Raw genomic sequence first — 16,206 nt, 5'->3', positions numbered from 1 at the left:
ACGTTAGATGATTTGTTTATATGTAAAAAAGAGATCGATAACTAATTGAATACAAATTTAAAGGTGGAATAATCTTAAATAATAATAACAAAATAATATTGTGTAACAAGTACGAGAAGGTAGTTACTGTCTACGAATGCGGGGAATAAACGTATGAGCCGAAGGCGATTGCAATGACACGATCAATTACACAATTCAACAAAAAAAAAACCAATATGTTTTATCATTTCTTACAGTTCAGTTCCCAAATTCAGTTTCCAAATTAAACCGTTATGTCACAATTTTACAATTTAAGTTGCAAAACATGGCTATTTTCAAATATTTGTAATCCTCCATGAATCATGTGAGGTTAAATTAATTCCATTAGTTTTAAAACTGCTGTATTTTTTCAAAATATATGTAAGCGTATCTTCAATTTTCAGTTAGAAGTTAACAAACTTATATTTGTTTTTTTTTTATATAAATCGTATATTTTTAAATGATAAATCTTGGTTTTATTTAGGTCTTTTATTTACTTGGTTAATAAGATTTATGATTAACTAAGTTAAGCAAATATTAAGTAACAGTAACATAATATTAATGTTATAATTTTCGTCTAACAATGTAACTGTGCAATATGTTAGATTATGTGTTATATTTATATTATTGAATGTGAAATTGATGCTGTTACTATTAACTTTACTAAGCAATATAGGATTTATTGTGGAAAAGTTGTGAATTAGAACAATAATGATTTACTAACTTTCAATTATGTTTATTTAAACTCATATAATTGCTTGTTTATATAGATTGCTCTGCGAATTTAATATCTCTCAAAAGGTAGATTTAATATGAAGAATGTCGAAATTTACCCTGATAGGAAGATTTTGCAAACATTGCACAGTAATGGCATTAAAGATTGTGCTAAAATGATTCGCCATAACGCAACAGTTTTGTCAGAATATAATTCTTAAATAATATTTGTTAAAGATTAGACAAATATTGCAACATAAATATTTTAAAATTATTTCAGCATTTAAAATTATCACATTATAATCTTCAATATTTTCACAATATAATGCAGCAATAATGTGCAATATTTACAGCATTTAATCTTCAATATTTAATTCAAAATTAATATCAAAAGGTAACACAATAAATTTAACAAATATTGGTTATTAATTAGACATTTAATAAAGATTTTAAAAAAGGCACTTTGTTTAACAGTTAGTTGCGTCCGTTGGAGAGTTAAGTATCTCATTGATAGTAATAGCAATCAGAAACTCTTAAATCATTCCTACATTATAATACACAAATATTGAAACATGCAATATTACACATTCCATGTTTCAATATTTGTGCATCATAATTTAGGAATAATTGGAGTCTTTTGTGCGCAATTATATTTCTAAATGTTTTAAACATGTTACGACTGAAATATTTTTCTCAATTATTGCACAATTTATTTCTAAATTTAATTTTGCAAATGTGCTGTTAAGATGATTCGCCATATCGCTGTTGTTATGCCAACATATTTCAAAATTTAATTGCGCAAATATTAATGTTTTATAAAAGATTAATATTTCTACATCTATTTTTTCAACTATGCCTTCATAATGACGGATTATAAATCTTTTACAATTTTTTGTCATACAATTTTATAAATCTTTTTCTATCAGGATAAGAAATGCTGAATTATAAAAATTTATATTTTTTATGATACACAAGACATTCAGGATGTTTTAAGAACGTTTCCAGGATGTCTTCAGATGAAGTATGGAATATTAAAGACAAACTTAAAATGATGGAATTTAATGGATAAGAATTATATTATGTTTAAATTTTAGCAAAAAATATGAAGATTTTTCCGCATTAAATCCCATAATGAATATAATGTAACGAAAAACAATAACGAATATGTAAAATATATTTTTGTTATATGTGCGTCGAAAGTGGTCTCGTGTCAATTTTCTGTGGGTAAAGTCGCGGATTTTAGCACTTTAACATTCTTGTCTTCTAATTAATAGATGATATGAATCGTGACGAAAAAATTTTCAACACGTTTGGTCATTTCAGTTACATTTCAGTACGCACAGGCACATCTTGTGACACGTATATGATAACTCTACTCAATACTATCGACATTTATTGACGCTTCGTCGCTTTCGCGTATCTAACTTTGATCTGTTAATTTGCGAGAACCCAAAACACTCAAAAGACTATATATCAACGCACGAGTAACAAAAAATATCATGTGTAACATGTACGGATCGGCTATTCTCTACTTATGTGGGTGAATACATTCATTTACGACTCTCCTTTGGTTCATACGTCTACTTCCCGCACTCGAAGAAAATAGCCGACTTCTTGCACTTGTAACATACATATATTTTTTGCAAAATTTCCAAAATTATAACCTGATGGAGTTTGAAAACTGAATTCACGCGTATTTAGCATCCAAAAAGTTACAAAAAATCTTATTGTGGTATTCGAAAAAAACAAATTTTTAATTGAAATGTGTTCCCAGCGAGAAATAGTACATCGAATCGACATCGATTCGACGTCGAAATCATCATTTCGATGTTGATTCGACGTCGAATTGGTGTCGAATTCATTATCGTTTCTCGCTGGGTTATGAAGAGGAAATTAAATTGTAAAATTATGAAGGGCATCGATGTTTCCTCACAAGTTCGCGTATAATATTGGAAATAGCTAATATCATTCGCATAGGCTGTCATAGTTGTGTAGCGTGTATATTATTATTATTATTATTATTATTATTATGTATGTATATCATAAATGATACACATTGTTTGATTTACGTAGAAGGAGAAGAGAAGGGAGTTATTTTCATTATGTTGTTACGCTATGTGACATTACTAATTGGTATAACGAGATAAGACGAGAAAGACTTCGACTTTTAATATTGCATGTGAATTTCTTCTCGTAAAAGCCAATTGTAGAGATTAAGGATAGAGCGTATATTACATAGTGATTCTTGAGAACGAAATGAGTGATCGCGTTGCGAATGATTATATACGTGTAACGTATGTGCGTGCGAATTTAATCTGTAATTTGTTGCGAAATTGTTCTTGAGCGAATTGTGATGTGTAAAAATTGCGACCATTTTGCTAGGAAATGAGGAATTTCGTACAGAGACGACGATAATTAATTATAAAATTTGCAGAATAACACTAATAATTTTATAATTTTATTTTAGGTACTTTTTAAACAAATTACAAAAGATGAAGCGAAGCATTAAAGCGTCCGAAATATCAATTCTTTGGCTGTGTTCTGATATTACTGCTAGTAGCCAGTACTTAAAATCTGTAGTATACGTAACAGGAACTATAGATTTTTAGTATTAACAGTGTTGAAACGCAGCTTTTATTTTTTTTTACTTTTTAAACACAGTAATCTTTATTCTAAAATTGTTCTAACAAAAAGAAGGCTGAGAGGTGTCACGCTCACTTTTAAGTGAACCTCGAATGTGATACATCCTCTGACAAAGTGGACATGAATTACATAGTCAATGTCCAGGTTCTCAATTTTTTATTTTGTCAGACTTTTATTGTCATCTTGTTTGCTTTTATTGCTTTTTCACTCGTTCTCGCTGATTGAAAAGTTGGATATTGGCTATGTAATTCATGTCTTCTTTGCCAGAATGCGTATCGCAATCAAAGATTATCTAAAAGCGGATCGTGACTTCTTTCAGTCTTCTTCTGGTTCTAATCTTCTTTCTTGTTTGTTCACGTTTGGCAGGTAAGCAATCTGAGAAGTGTCAATTAGACGTGCATACGTTTTCTGTTTGTATTATCGTCGAGAGCAAGAAAAATTGTATTTAAGTATGATTGTAATGAGATTCGAATTTGTATAAATACTAATGATTTATTGCCTCGAATCTACTATTATTTAATTCATATACCTTTAGAACCTTACCTCTTAAATAATCAGAGAAACGCAAGCGACGACTCGATTGCGGATTGATCACCGCAGCTACCAATCAAAACTAGGAGCGTTCAACTTGCAGCCGATTAATATGTCGAAGTATACAGATTTTCTTAGGTGGTAATTGGTACACAAAAGTTATTTTTGTTACATTTTGTTGCGTCGAAAGGTTTTTTTCGTGGCCCTTTACTGGCCACAAAGTCGGTTGTGCATGGACAGTTTTTTCGCACAAGTAACTCATTTTCTCATCTCAACCGTGCAAGAATCATTTTTGCATGAATATTTTTGCACGCTTGATCATTAATAGTTCATGTTTTGCTTAAAGTGAACGAATTAATACTTTTGTAAAGCTCAAGAATAATAATTTACACAGTACACTAGATGTTTAATATCTTTATTATTAATTTTAATACTTTTGTAAAAATTTTTTTAGCATTTTTAGAATAATTATTATTTAACATATATAATATATGTTAAATTGATATATATAAAACATGTTAAAATAATATTATGATTGTATTGAAATACCATATATAATATGCTATTGTTACACGTTATATATGTTACATTAACATTATTATAATGTTAAAGTAACATGTTATATGTGTTACTTTGACACAATTTTTTCAATAAATTGTTACATAAAAATTATGTCAAATTATAAAATTTACATTTATTTTTATGTTAAAATATAACATAATATTTATGTTGCTATTTAACATATGCTTAATATGTTAAATTAACAGAAAAACTTTTGTGGACCGTTTTGAACAAATTTTTTTATTGTGTATTAACATACAGTATATGCACACGCCGCATAGATAAATAAATTATTTATACATATTTAGCGTGTTAAATAAATAATTAAAAAAAGAGAAATATAAACCCTGGTGAAAATGTAAAATCGGAGCGTAAGTCGAATGTAAAGGGAGAGTAATAGAAGTGTCAACAAACCTACGAAGCGTAAATTGAAACAATGACATGTAAGAAGTGTGAAAGCTTCTTTTACATTTCATTGTTTCAATTTACGCTTCGTAGAAGGTTTGTTAACGCTTCTCTTACTCTCGCGAAAAAAAAATAATTGAAATTGTCAAAATTTATTTGAAAGTAGAGTTTAATCTTTAAAATGCTTTCTGAAAAATAAAAATGCGATGATTTTGTCATGGTGTCATACTTATTTAAAATTATGCAAAATTTTGACACAAATTCGCGTATGCGATTTGTTGACGAATATGTATATAAACATATATATGTAGTAAAATTTACTATACTTTTAGTACATTGTGCTAAAGGCATAATAAATTTCACTTACTTTTAGTAAATTTTACTAAAAAGTAAAATTTCTTGAAGTCACACATTATATCACAATTATCTGATTTTGAGGGTAAATTTTAGGAGAATATTCTCTCCGTGTAATAATCTGTCAACCGAAATAATCGATTGAATCGTATAGCTATGCGTGGCTGCTGATATAGACTGCTGATAAAGATTCTAATACCGTTTTTAATACCTTTCTGAGTTAAAGTACGACCAGAATAAAATTCAAACTGAAATCTACTCTGGTTTAAATTAAAAATATTTTCCATTCTATATCGATTAATATAATATTTTACATTTGTAATAAAAAGCATCGCATTTATTTTCTAAATCAGGTTTTGATAGAGATTTTTTTGTAACTTTGAACTATTATAATATGCATGAAATGTACACACTATTTCAATATTATTTGTAATTATTTGATAAATAATTGAATAATTAAGTTTAAAAATTATAATCACAAATTTGTAGAAAAAGATATGCTACAAAATATAACATTTATTACGAAAGTTTTCTATCTAAGCAAAGTTTTCATATCTTTATCCTGTATATACATGGCGTGCTCGCTTGTGTATGCATGTGTAGGTCATGTGTCCGTGTATTTATATATACACATTCCAAAGTTAGCGATGCCGACAACGGTCGAGTTGAGCCATTGAGCTGAGAGTGGTGAGACACAAGATCGACTATGTGCCGTTTAGTCATTCAGCGCAGTCCATTGAGAGGAGTTGCAAGAAGATGAAGCTCGTTCTACCGCTCGTGATTTTATTCGGAGTGTACGCGTGTCATAATAACGACCAGACCGAGATCAATAAAATCGATAGCGGTGAATCGCTACCACGTAAGGCGCAACACGTGCTCAACGCCACGCTCGCTGAGATCTTCGAGAACGCAGTCCAGGCTTATCTCGAGGAAGACTGGGACGGTTGTATCGTAGGATTTAATGACGCTCTGCATGGGTACTTCGTTAAAATTATCTATCGATATTTTTTCCTCCATAAGTACCCATTATATTATACTAATTCTATGAGATATTTTTGAATCTTTATGAGAATTCTGTGCTTTATTAAAAATTTGTTTTAAAGTTTTCGATGTTGTAAGCAAGTTTTTCCGGAATCTTGTTTAAAGAGGGTTTTCTACTTTACTTTTTTAAGAGGTAATAATTTATATACGCATAAATTTTAGAAAAAAATTATTCATATAAGCACACAATATCCCTATAAAATTTTTTAAATATAGAAACAAATATATATATGTAGAAATACGTTCATATATAATTATACTGAAAAGACAAAAACTAATTAAAAGAATAATTTTGTTTCTCTTACAAAAAGTTAAGTATGAAGAAATGAGAAAAAATCACCTCTGTATATTCATACATGTATGATTCAGGAAATATATATGATTATACATAGACAACTTTTTTTTATTTCTTCATACTTAACTTTTTATTAAAAATGCAAAAATTATTATTTTTATTAATTTTTGTTTTTTTCAGTATTACTATTATTTTCTTAGTACCAAATAGAAATTTTACAAAAGAAAGAAACTACTATAAACAAATATGGACGTATATACAAATATATATACATATATATATGTATATATATATATATATATATATACATATACAAAATATAAATAATTTATTATACAGGGTGTCATGGAAAGATACCCTATTTTATATATACTTGATTAATTTTGTCTACATGCAATTGCTTTTAAATGTTAAAGAAATATTTCAATTATCAGAAAAGTTAGAAGTGTTTATATAACGCTAATAAAAAAATACAACAATACAAAAATTTTTAAGAATATTTATTAGAAACAATTTTTTTATTGTGGACTTTTTATGTATTTTAAAATAAAATATTCTGTTTTTTTTTTACACATTGCTTATAATATAGTGTTTATTGATTAGCGTTTACAGAGTTTGTCTTCTCGCTCTGTTCTATCAGGATATAAATGGATATAAATGTTGTATGCAGCATTAAGAAATATAAATTTGAAAACGTTATATATTATAAAATATCATTGTAATAATAAATGGAAAGTAATTATGATGTCTTGCTTATTGGGAATAAGTAAAATGTTAATAAATACATTTTATAAATTTATTATTGAACATATTATAAAATTAATTTATATAATAAAACATATTTTTAATAAACTTACGTAATATTTTATAGATACAAAGTATACAAACGCATGGTGACAATTTGTCGACGAAAATGTAAGGCCGAGGCAATAGGTTCTTCGCTGATTTTTGCTGAAAATATTGAGGACTTGCACTTTTACGAAAGAAAAGTGAGGGAGACACTTTGTCTAATGAAATGTAATCAGGATTATCGAGAGATCGCAGGTGCGGGGGCTCTTAAACGACTCCCACACATCATGGAGAAGAAATTTGTCGACCTTGTCATCTATGAGTATCTTCATATCTGTTATTTTCAGGTACGAAAATATTTTCTATTTGAAATACTTTTTAATCAAGTATTGCAAATTTTTCATACAATATATTTTAAAAAATAACAAACTTACATTTTTGAATAAAAATAGCAAGAAGTTCTCGAAAAGTTATCTAATCGACAGATAAATACTTTTAAACATTTTTTAAATATTTATTTTTATTAATCCTAGAAAAAACTTTTTTTATTTCAAACATCACATTGGGTTATAAATGTACCCCATTTCGTCAAGCGTTCTGCATTGAATAGATGGATTGAAATCAATATTGTGCTTTTAAATCTCTTTGTTTTTTTATGACAAAGACAATGGTATAATGTACAATAATATTAATTAACATTAAATACGTTCAAAATTAATTTAAACAAAATAGAGTTTTAAAAAATCGCAAAAATGAGTTTTTTAAATAAATTTATCGTCTTTTTATCATTTTTCAACAAATTTAAAAAACAACAGATTTATAAAGATGAAAGATCTAATCGGGATAAAATTAATGTTGGGTATTGTTTAAAAAGTATAATTATTTTGACGATAAAAGTAAAAAAATGCGACAGCCAAAGGAAAAAAAGACACTAAAATTCTTAAATTTTGGTACAAAATTGTAAAAGATATTTATTTTTTAATATATATAGAATACATTATTAAAAAAAAAAAAAAATATTAAAATACTTTCATGACTTCAACCAGCACTCGTCACATTGCACATTGTATTGGTTTGTGGTCTTCGCACACAGAATCGCAAACGCAGCCGTGATACCTCTCTTTCTATAGCGAGCGTCCTAATGAAATGTAAACCTGAAAAAACAGTGTTTTGTATGGCGGTATTCTAACGAAATGTACACGAATGTCAGGCTGGGGTACAAATGTACTCCACTTTTACTTTACGTCTGTACTGTTCGGAAGCTAATGACGTTCTAATATCAGTGTCTTTCTCCATTCCTAAGACTAAATGTTTAAATTATGGTCAATGTTTCGAGTCGATCCTTTTATCTACTAAATTAGGAGATAAATTCAAATTCATGCTGGGGTAGAAAACTACTCCGATGTGATGTCCTAGGATTAATTATACATTGTACAATTTATTTGCAAAAAAATATTTGTTAAATATTTTTGCAAAGGAATTGTACCATGTATAATTAAACTTAGAACATTAACCCCAGGACTTTTTATTATATATTTGTTTAATAAAAAAGATTTTTTAATAAAGATTACAGAAATAATGCCGAAAGCAAGAATACTTTTTTAACTAAATTAAAAATATAAAATACTACTATATGCTACGAACAGATAGAATTCAAAGTGTGATATATATTCGCTCATGATGCGTAACATATGTAATAATTGTCCAGAGAGTTATTACCTAAACTTTGATTAAATTAAACATAAAATACGACTATCTATGGTGCCGATTCTCCAAATAGGAAGATTTGAAGAATATACTATGACGCACGAATACAGGTTTATGCCTGAATTTATATTTTAAAGAGTTTAAAGTATATTTAAAAAATGTTTATATATATTACGTATATATAATATATCTTACATATTATACATTATATATAATTATTATAAATTAATAACATTTGTCTTCTCTACAAAAATAATGATATAAAAGTAAATGCGTGAACTATAGAAACGGGTTATTTATACAAAATTTGTTCATTATTATCTTTTAATATAAAAATGTTAAATTTAATAATATGATTCTGTGTACATTATTAAATAGTATATATTATTATAATGATAAAGCACATTTTGATTAACGTATTAAATAAAAATTTAAAAAAACATAAATTATAGAGGTGGGATTGAAGAGTGGATAGGTGTAGAGAAGACAATTTTATTTTGTAGAGAAGACAAATTTTATTAATTTATAATAGTTTCTTTTTTTATGAGTTTTATTAATTTACAATAACTCTTTTTTTGAGTTTTTGATGGTTAAATCTATACTTGGCGCATTTTAATCTTTTTTTAAAAAGGGTAATTTATTAACGTATTTAATCTTAGTAGTAATTGAATGAAACCAAACATGAAATACTTATTTTATTATATTTTATTTTATTTAATAAACGATATTTTTTTAATCTTACGGTTTACACAATATAATTTTAATTTTTATTATTCATTTCTTCTACGTTACAACCGGTAAACTTAATTGCGTCGTTTAAATTTCTATTTCTACAGCAGAGCCCGTAAAAATACATTATGAAAATATTGTATTCACTGGATTCTAATCTAGTAGATTACGTAATTACGACGTAGAACAGATATTCGGTGCCCGTATATTTGTAGTAGATATCCGTTGCGTAAATTACGAGTGAAACTGATTTGACCCCGAAAAACTATGTCATCGTCCTCGCACGTTAGATAGCAGCTTTTATTTTTGAGATTGTGCGCATTGTTTACAATTTTATGAAACTTTGCACATTTTAATTAAAAATAATTATGAACAAAATTAGTTTAAAAAATTTGGTAATAAGTAGGAAAAATTAAAAAAAAAAAATTCTGGATAATTTTAAAATAAGACAAAAATCAAAAATAACAAAATTGCAATACAATTTTGTATTTTAATTACAAACTTTTAAATAAAATATGCTTTAGGCACTTTTTGATACGTAAATATTTAAATATTTATAATTACAAATTTAAGAACAATAATATTTTATTCAAGACTTTGTTTTTTAATTATAATGTTCAAATTTTGGTTATTCTCTAATTATTATTGATATCCCTAATTGACGACTTAAATTAACATGACGTTTTAATGTCACAGACAATTGAAGTGACAACAAATACGCCTGGAAATGTATGTACAATTTTAATTTTATGTTCATTTTGGTCAAATTATTTCATTAAAAATTTATTATTTTTAATAAAATGTCATTAATTTGTTACAAAATTTCTGTAATTTTTTGTTGCAATTTTATCAAAAATTACTTAATTTTTAATAATTTTTTATCAAATACTATTAACACAACGATAGAGATTTAGAAATATTATTAATAATTTTTTGTAGAAATTTTATTATAGTTTCATTGAATACTTACTAAAATGTTATTTGTTTTTTTGTTAATACAGAAAATAATCTTTTCAATAAAATGTAATTAAAATTTCGTTAAATATTAATTCAAATTTTAGTAAAACTTTCTATCAGAGATATATAATAAAATGAAATATGTAATACCTATAATAGAATTATTAATTCATAATTCAAATAATCAATATTATATTTACAAATAATTTATAATTTCTTTTACAGAAAGAAAGATATCAAGATGCGGCAAATGCAGCTTTTACCTTCTTGTCCCGACATCCTGATCATGAGATGACTATGAAAAATCTCAAATACTACTTGAATTTATCCAATGTCACCGTGGAAAAAGTCGTGAATTTAGAGGAAGCTCCATTTGTGCGAAAGTACATCCGTGGGGTCAAAGAGTATGAACTTGAGAATTACGAGGAAGCTGTGATTGAATTCGAAAGTTCACTCCAATCTTATATGAAATCAGAGGAGGAATGCAGAATCTATTGCGAAGGTCCCTTTGATCAAGGATGGTATCCTGAGTTTACCTCTTCGATAGCAAGTAAGATATAAATTGATTTAATGTAATCATATAATAAAATAAATAAATTCAGATATTTCTGTATATAATTAATATAATTTTAATTAATTTAATCAACTGAGGGATAGTAATAGCAGTAGTAATAGGGTAGTAGTAATGAAACGGGTAGAACTATAATTATTTCTAAACAGTTTTTAAACAGCACTTAAATTTAAAGAGTTTTTTTGTAATTTTTGCTAAATTGTAAATCCTAGTTCATTGCTTTGTACCGATCTTTATATACAGATCTAAAATTCAATTTCTTTTCCTTAAACTTAATATAAGTCTTAACAAGGTAATATATTTTTACATGTAATATACAAATTTATAAAATATATATTTTTAATGAATCAAACAAAACTTTTTATTATAAAATAATTGTAGTAAACTATTCTTTCTGTTACATTTTCAAATTTTTAGATAATACGATGGTTTGCATTTTCAATACTTTTCGGAAGAAATTTCAAAGCAATTGCTCAAGAAATTATTATATGTTTATTATTTATTTTTATTTATCATTTGTTTTTTGTTTATTATTGATTTATTTATTATTTGATGTTTTTTAGATCATTTTACGTTTTGTCTGAAGTGCAAACGTGGATGTTCGCTTGCATTGAACAACATAAATGGCAACTTTCAAAGTGATTTATTCAGAAGTCATTTTAATTACTTGCAGTTCGCTTATTATAAATGTGAGTATTTTTTATAACATAATTTTATTTACCCGACTGAGCAAAATATTACTTTTCATAATAATCAAATAAGAAAATAATTATAAACTGTCGTTAGCTACTGTCAAGATAAATTTACAAAAGAAAATTTAAGGACAACGCACGGTTTATATGAAAAAAAGTTTTTAGTTAATTTACTTGATTTTGGCATATTGTAGTTTATGTATTCTCGATAAAGAATTTCAAGTTACAGAAATTTTCTGTAACCAGCTTCTGATTATGAATTATGCAAGGATATAAAAGGTGATAATTAGTAATGTCGCAATCCCTTAATATTTTGAAAAATGTATATTTTTAAAAGAAATATTCCATACAAAAGCTAAGATTTTATATAATTTTATATAATTTTATATTATATAGCAATATTATTATGACAAATAAAATACAAATTTTTATGTAAATCGTACATAATTCTTTTTTTACTCTCATAGTTTCGAAGATATTCAAGGTGATAATAATTATTAACTTATTCTATATAATAACTATATATATTAGGTTGTTCAAATATTAATGAGATTTTGAAATAAAAACTTTTTACATTGTTGAAGAAAAATCTCATTTATGTTCGCATAATTTAATTAGGAATAACTGGTATACCGAGATAAAATGCAAATGAATTAATCATGATTTATAACGACCTCGGATCGTGTGTAGCAATGTGCTTCATTTGTTAACAGCAGCAAATATCTCATCATTAAACAGTTTCTTGAATCACTCGTTGTCGTTAAATTAATTCAGGTAATTTCTAAATTGCAGCAATTTCGATGTTAATTCAACATTATTTCTAAAATTGTCACGTCTTTTATGTCCCTTGTGGTACTTTGTACACTACGCGTTAATGATTCGTTTCCATTCTCCTAGCGAGTTTATATAGGATATATTACATATCCTATTCAAAATTTCTTTTTCTTTTTAAAATGCATTTTTGAAAACTTTACTTTTTTTACCAAGGTGACCTTTTTATGAGATGCAAGAAAATATTAAGCGTATTGAATTTGTAAACGGTGATGTATGTAAATACTAATTATTTTTATTTATGCATAGTGGGTAATTTAAAAGCAGCTTGTGCAGCAGTTGCGAGTTACTTATTATTTTTACCCGCCGATGAGACGATGCTTCATAATAAAGACTATTATAGTTCTCAACCTAAGGTGAAAGAAGAGTATTTTATGCCAAAAATGGTATGTAAAAATGTAATTATTAAAAATACAGACTTCTAAAATATCTAGAATAAATTTAATATTTTAAACATTTTAAAGGAAATATTATGTATTAGATTTTCACGTAATGTATTGTAAAGATTCGCGATATTATTTTTATGTTTTATTTATTTCAAAGTTCCAAAAGAAAGATGGTAAATTTTCAGCACTTAAATAATTAACAATTATTTAAATGAGTAATAAGATAGAAAGAATTTGTAAAATGTGTTAATTGACATAAATTTAAAAAGGATTATTTTTAGGAAGTGCTTTCTTACGTGAAACGGCAAGAATATGAACTGATGTTGCTGTATTATATATCGGAGGAATTTGCAGCGATTGATGCTAGATTTAAAACGTCACCAGATTTCACAAAAAAAACAAGAAACATTAAGATCAATGAAAAGGAATTAGAAAAGGTAAAGAACGAAATATAAATTTACAAAGAAAAAATGCCTGATAATTTATTTACAAATAATGTCTACCTTTCCCTGGAAAAAGATTTTCATAACATTTTACAATATTTTTTTCAGGACTTTTTATATTTTAAATTTATGAAAATTTCTTTAAAAGATACTTTAAACTTATTTAAACAAATTTTTTAATAAGTTTCTTTTGAAAATTATAAAATTATAAGAAATCTTAGAAATCTTTGAATATCTTAAAAATCATATATAAAGACTTCAAGAAAAGATATAGATTTTTTTCAGTACTTTTGAAAAATATTTAAAAATTTTGTATTATAAAAAATCTGTGGATTTTTTACAATTTTATAAAATTATATACAAATTTTAAATAATTCTAAAATTTATATAGAAAAATTAACAAATTGAAGAATTTAAATAAAAGTTTTTGCCAGTATTTGGGACCATTTATTCATTTAATTTTATTTGTTTAATTTTTCTATACAGGTCGAAAAGAATAGACAATCTTTTATTGTAAACTATCATTTTTTATTTCTGTTTGAAGGATGACGCAGAAATTAACCTGAATGTCACATATCGTGTTTAAACCTCTCAACTAGAAGTAATTGAACTCCAAGTACATTTCCATTGCATTTAATATTAAAATATTTTTACTACGTGTTATATATTTATATCTGAAAATAAACTATTTAAAAATAAATTATACTTTATTATTGTTTCAATTTGATAACATAAAAATAATTAATACAATTTGAAATTAAAATGATAATGTACGTAACATTTATTAGTTCGATTTGAGCGCCTGTTGAAATGCAACCCTATTTACTTTGTGTTTATATTTATGTAAGAATGCAGGCGCAAGGAAAAGATTTACAAAAAGAAAAAGATAATCAATATCCATGTACGAGTATATACGTTTTGCTAGTACGGAATAAGGGCATAATCTGGATCGGTAAAAAAAAAAAGAAAAACGAATATCATTTTTATACTGGTTTAATACACCAATATTAAAATAGTTGTGTTATTAGTACTGGTTTTGTACCTAAAATCGATACTGAATAGTCGTATCATAACTGTACTGAAACAATACCGAAAAGCGTTAGTTATTTTTCAGTGCTGATCTAGTACTTAAAAAAATTATATTATTATAGATAAGTTGTATTAGTGAGTAATTTTTTAAAATTTTCTTTATTATTTAATAGGCGTGTTCTTGGTTCTTGGTTTATGAAAAAAAAAATATATAATAAGAATAAAACATTCAAATAACAACATGTTTACATATACATATATGTGTATATATGTATAATTTTTTATTTCTTTAGGACTCCTCGAGATTAATCTTTCATCCACCGCCAGGTCACTCACCATCTATCCGAACGCGATTTATAAATAATCTGTCGGTGTTGCGCGATAAGGAGACTGAAATACAAAAAGATTATATCATAAAACGGTTGGGAGTCAAAGACGACGTGCGATTAATAGCAGGAGAAAATGAGCTTGGCAGAAGAAATCGTTACGCATTTGATGGTCTTCTCAATTCCACTGATTGCAATTTGCTCATACGACTTGCCCAGGTATTGGAATTGGTTTATTTCTGTTCAAATTCGAACATTAAAATTACGATTACGAGACATTTTTTTTTTTTTAATTCTTTCGCATTAATAAATTAATAGTAAGTGAAAAAACGTAGGCCAGTAGCAATCTTTTCTTAGAGGATCTTTACACTAGTTTAGAGTGTATCTTTCTCTTTCCACATGCTTTCACATTCGAAAGAGAAAGACATTTCGAACTAATACAGTATATGCCTAGGCATTTCTGTCCCCTTGTATACAGGAAGTTTACTAGCTCTGCTTTTATATCTCAAAATTATTTTACATTAATCCAAATATTCTTATTTTAGTCACTATGTTAATTTGAAAAAAATATGGAAAATATTTTGGTTGTGTATACGGGGATTGTGGGGGTGGTTCACGCTTTGAATGATGCGCTGAAAGAATCGTGATTTCAGCCATTCGAATCGTAGGTGAAACACTTGTTTTAAATTCATTGATAACAATTTGTTTTAAATCTTGTACATTATCGTGGTTCGTGGTTCACAAATACAATAAACTGCACGAAGAAATGCATACATCCAAGAACATTAGATGAGATACGAAATAGAAATAGACATCGGCGCTTACGTACTTAATGCGTGTATACTCAAATTGTCTGCTATGCAGATGAGTAAACACGATGTCCATGCATGTATCTTGGAAATCTAAGAAGTGAACAGCCATACAATAATAGCCGACACTGACGAATATCTTGAGATGCTTTTTGGCAAGTGACACAGTTGACACAGTGGCTGTGTTTCAAAGTTACTGTCAGTACTGAAAATCTATAGTTTCTGTTACGTACATTATAGATTTTTAGTAATACTGACAGCAATTTTGAAACATTATAGATTTTTAGTACTAACAGCAATTTTGAAACACAGTCAGTGTAATACGAGTTAGTTCCAGATGTGAGCAGTGTAAAACAGATACCACCAATTAAATTC

At 26.7% G+C, this 16,206-nt stretch overlaps 1 protein-coding gene across 3 annotated transcripts in view; it reads left to right on the top strand.

Moving 5' to 3' along the window:
• Nucleotides 1–5,899: 5,899 nt before the first annotated feature.
• Nucleotides 5,900–16,206, top strand: part of LOC105840059 (prolyl 3-hydroxylase 2) — a 20,443-nt gene continuing 10,136 nt past the window's right edge. Inside the window, exons 1-8 of one of the 3 annotated variants that reach the window (XM_028189754.2) lie at nt 6,074–6,203; nt 7,166–7,335; nt 7,434–7,698; nt 10,970–11,294; nt 11,879–12,004; nt 13,088–13,224; nt 13,506–13,661; nt 14,990–15,241. In XM_028189754.2, coding sequence (XP_028045555.1) covers nt 7,220–7,335; nt 7,434–7,698; nt 10,970–11,294; nt 11,879–12,004; nt 13,088–13,224; nt 13,506–13,661; nt 14,990–15,241 — 1,377 coding nt within the window. In that variant the 5' untranslated portion in view covers nt 6,074–6,203; nt 7,166–7,219. Of the gene's footprint in view, nt 6,204–6,329; nt 6,401–7,165; nt 7,336–7,433; nt 7,699–10,969; nt 11,295–11,878; nt 12,005–13,087; nt 13,225–13,505; nt 13,662–14,989; nt 15,242–16,206 lie in introns of all 3 variants that reach the window. The other 2 variants (XM_036284093.1, XM_012686793.3) reach the window with 2 other exon arrangements.

The sequence above is a fragment of the Monomorium pharaonis genome, chromosome 3, assembly GCF_013373865.1.
Source record: "Monomorium pharaonis isolate MP-MQ-018 chromosome 3, ASM1337386v2, whole genome shotgun sequence".
Taxonomy (NCBI): Eukaryota; Metazoa; Arthropoda; class Insecta; order Hymenoptera; family Formicidae; genus Monomorium; species Monomorium pharaonis.
The sequence above is the reverse complement of the archived record's forward strand: the minus strand, read 5'-3'. Positions and strand labels throughout refer to the sequence as shown.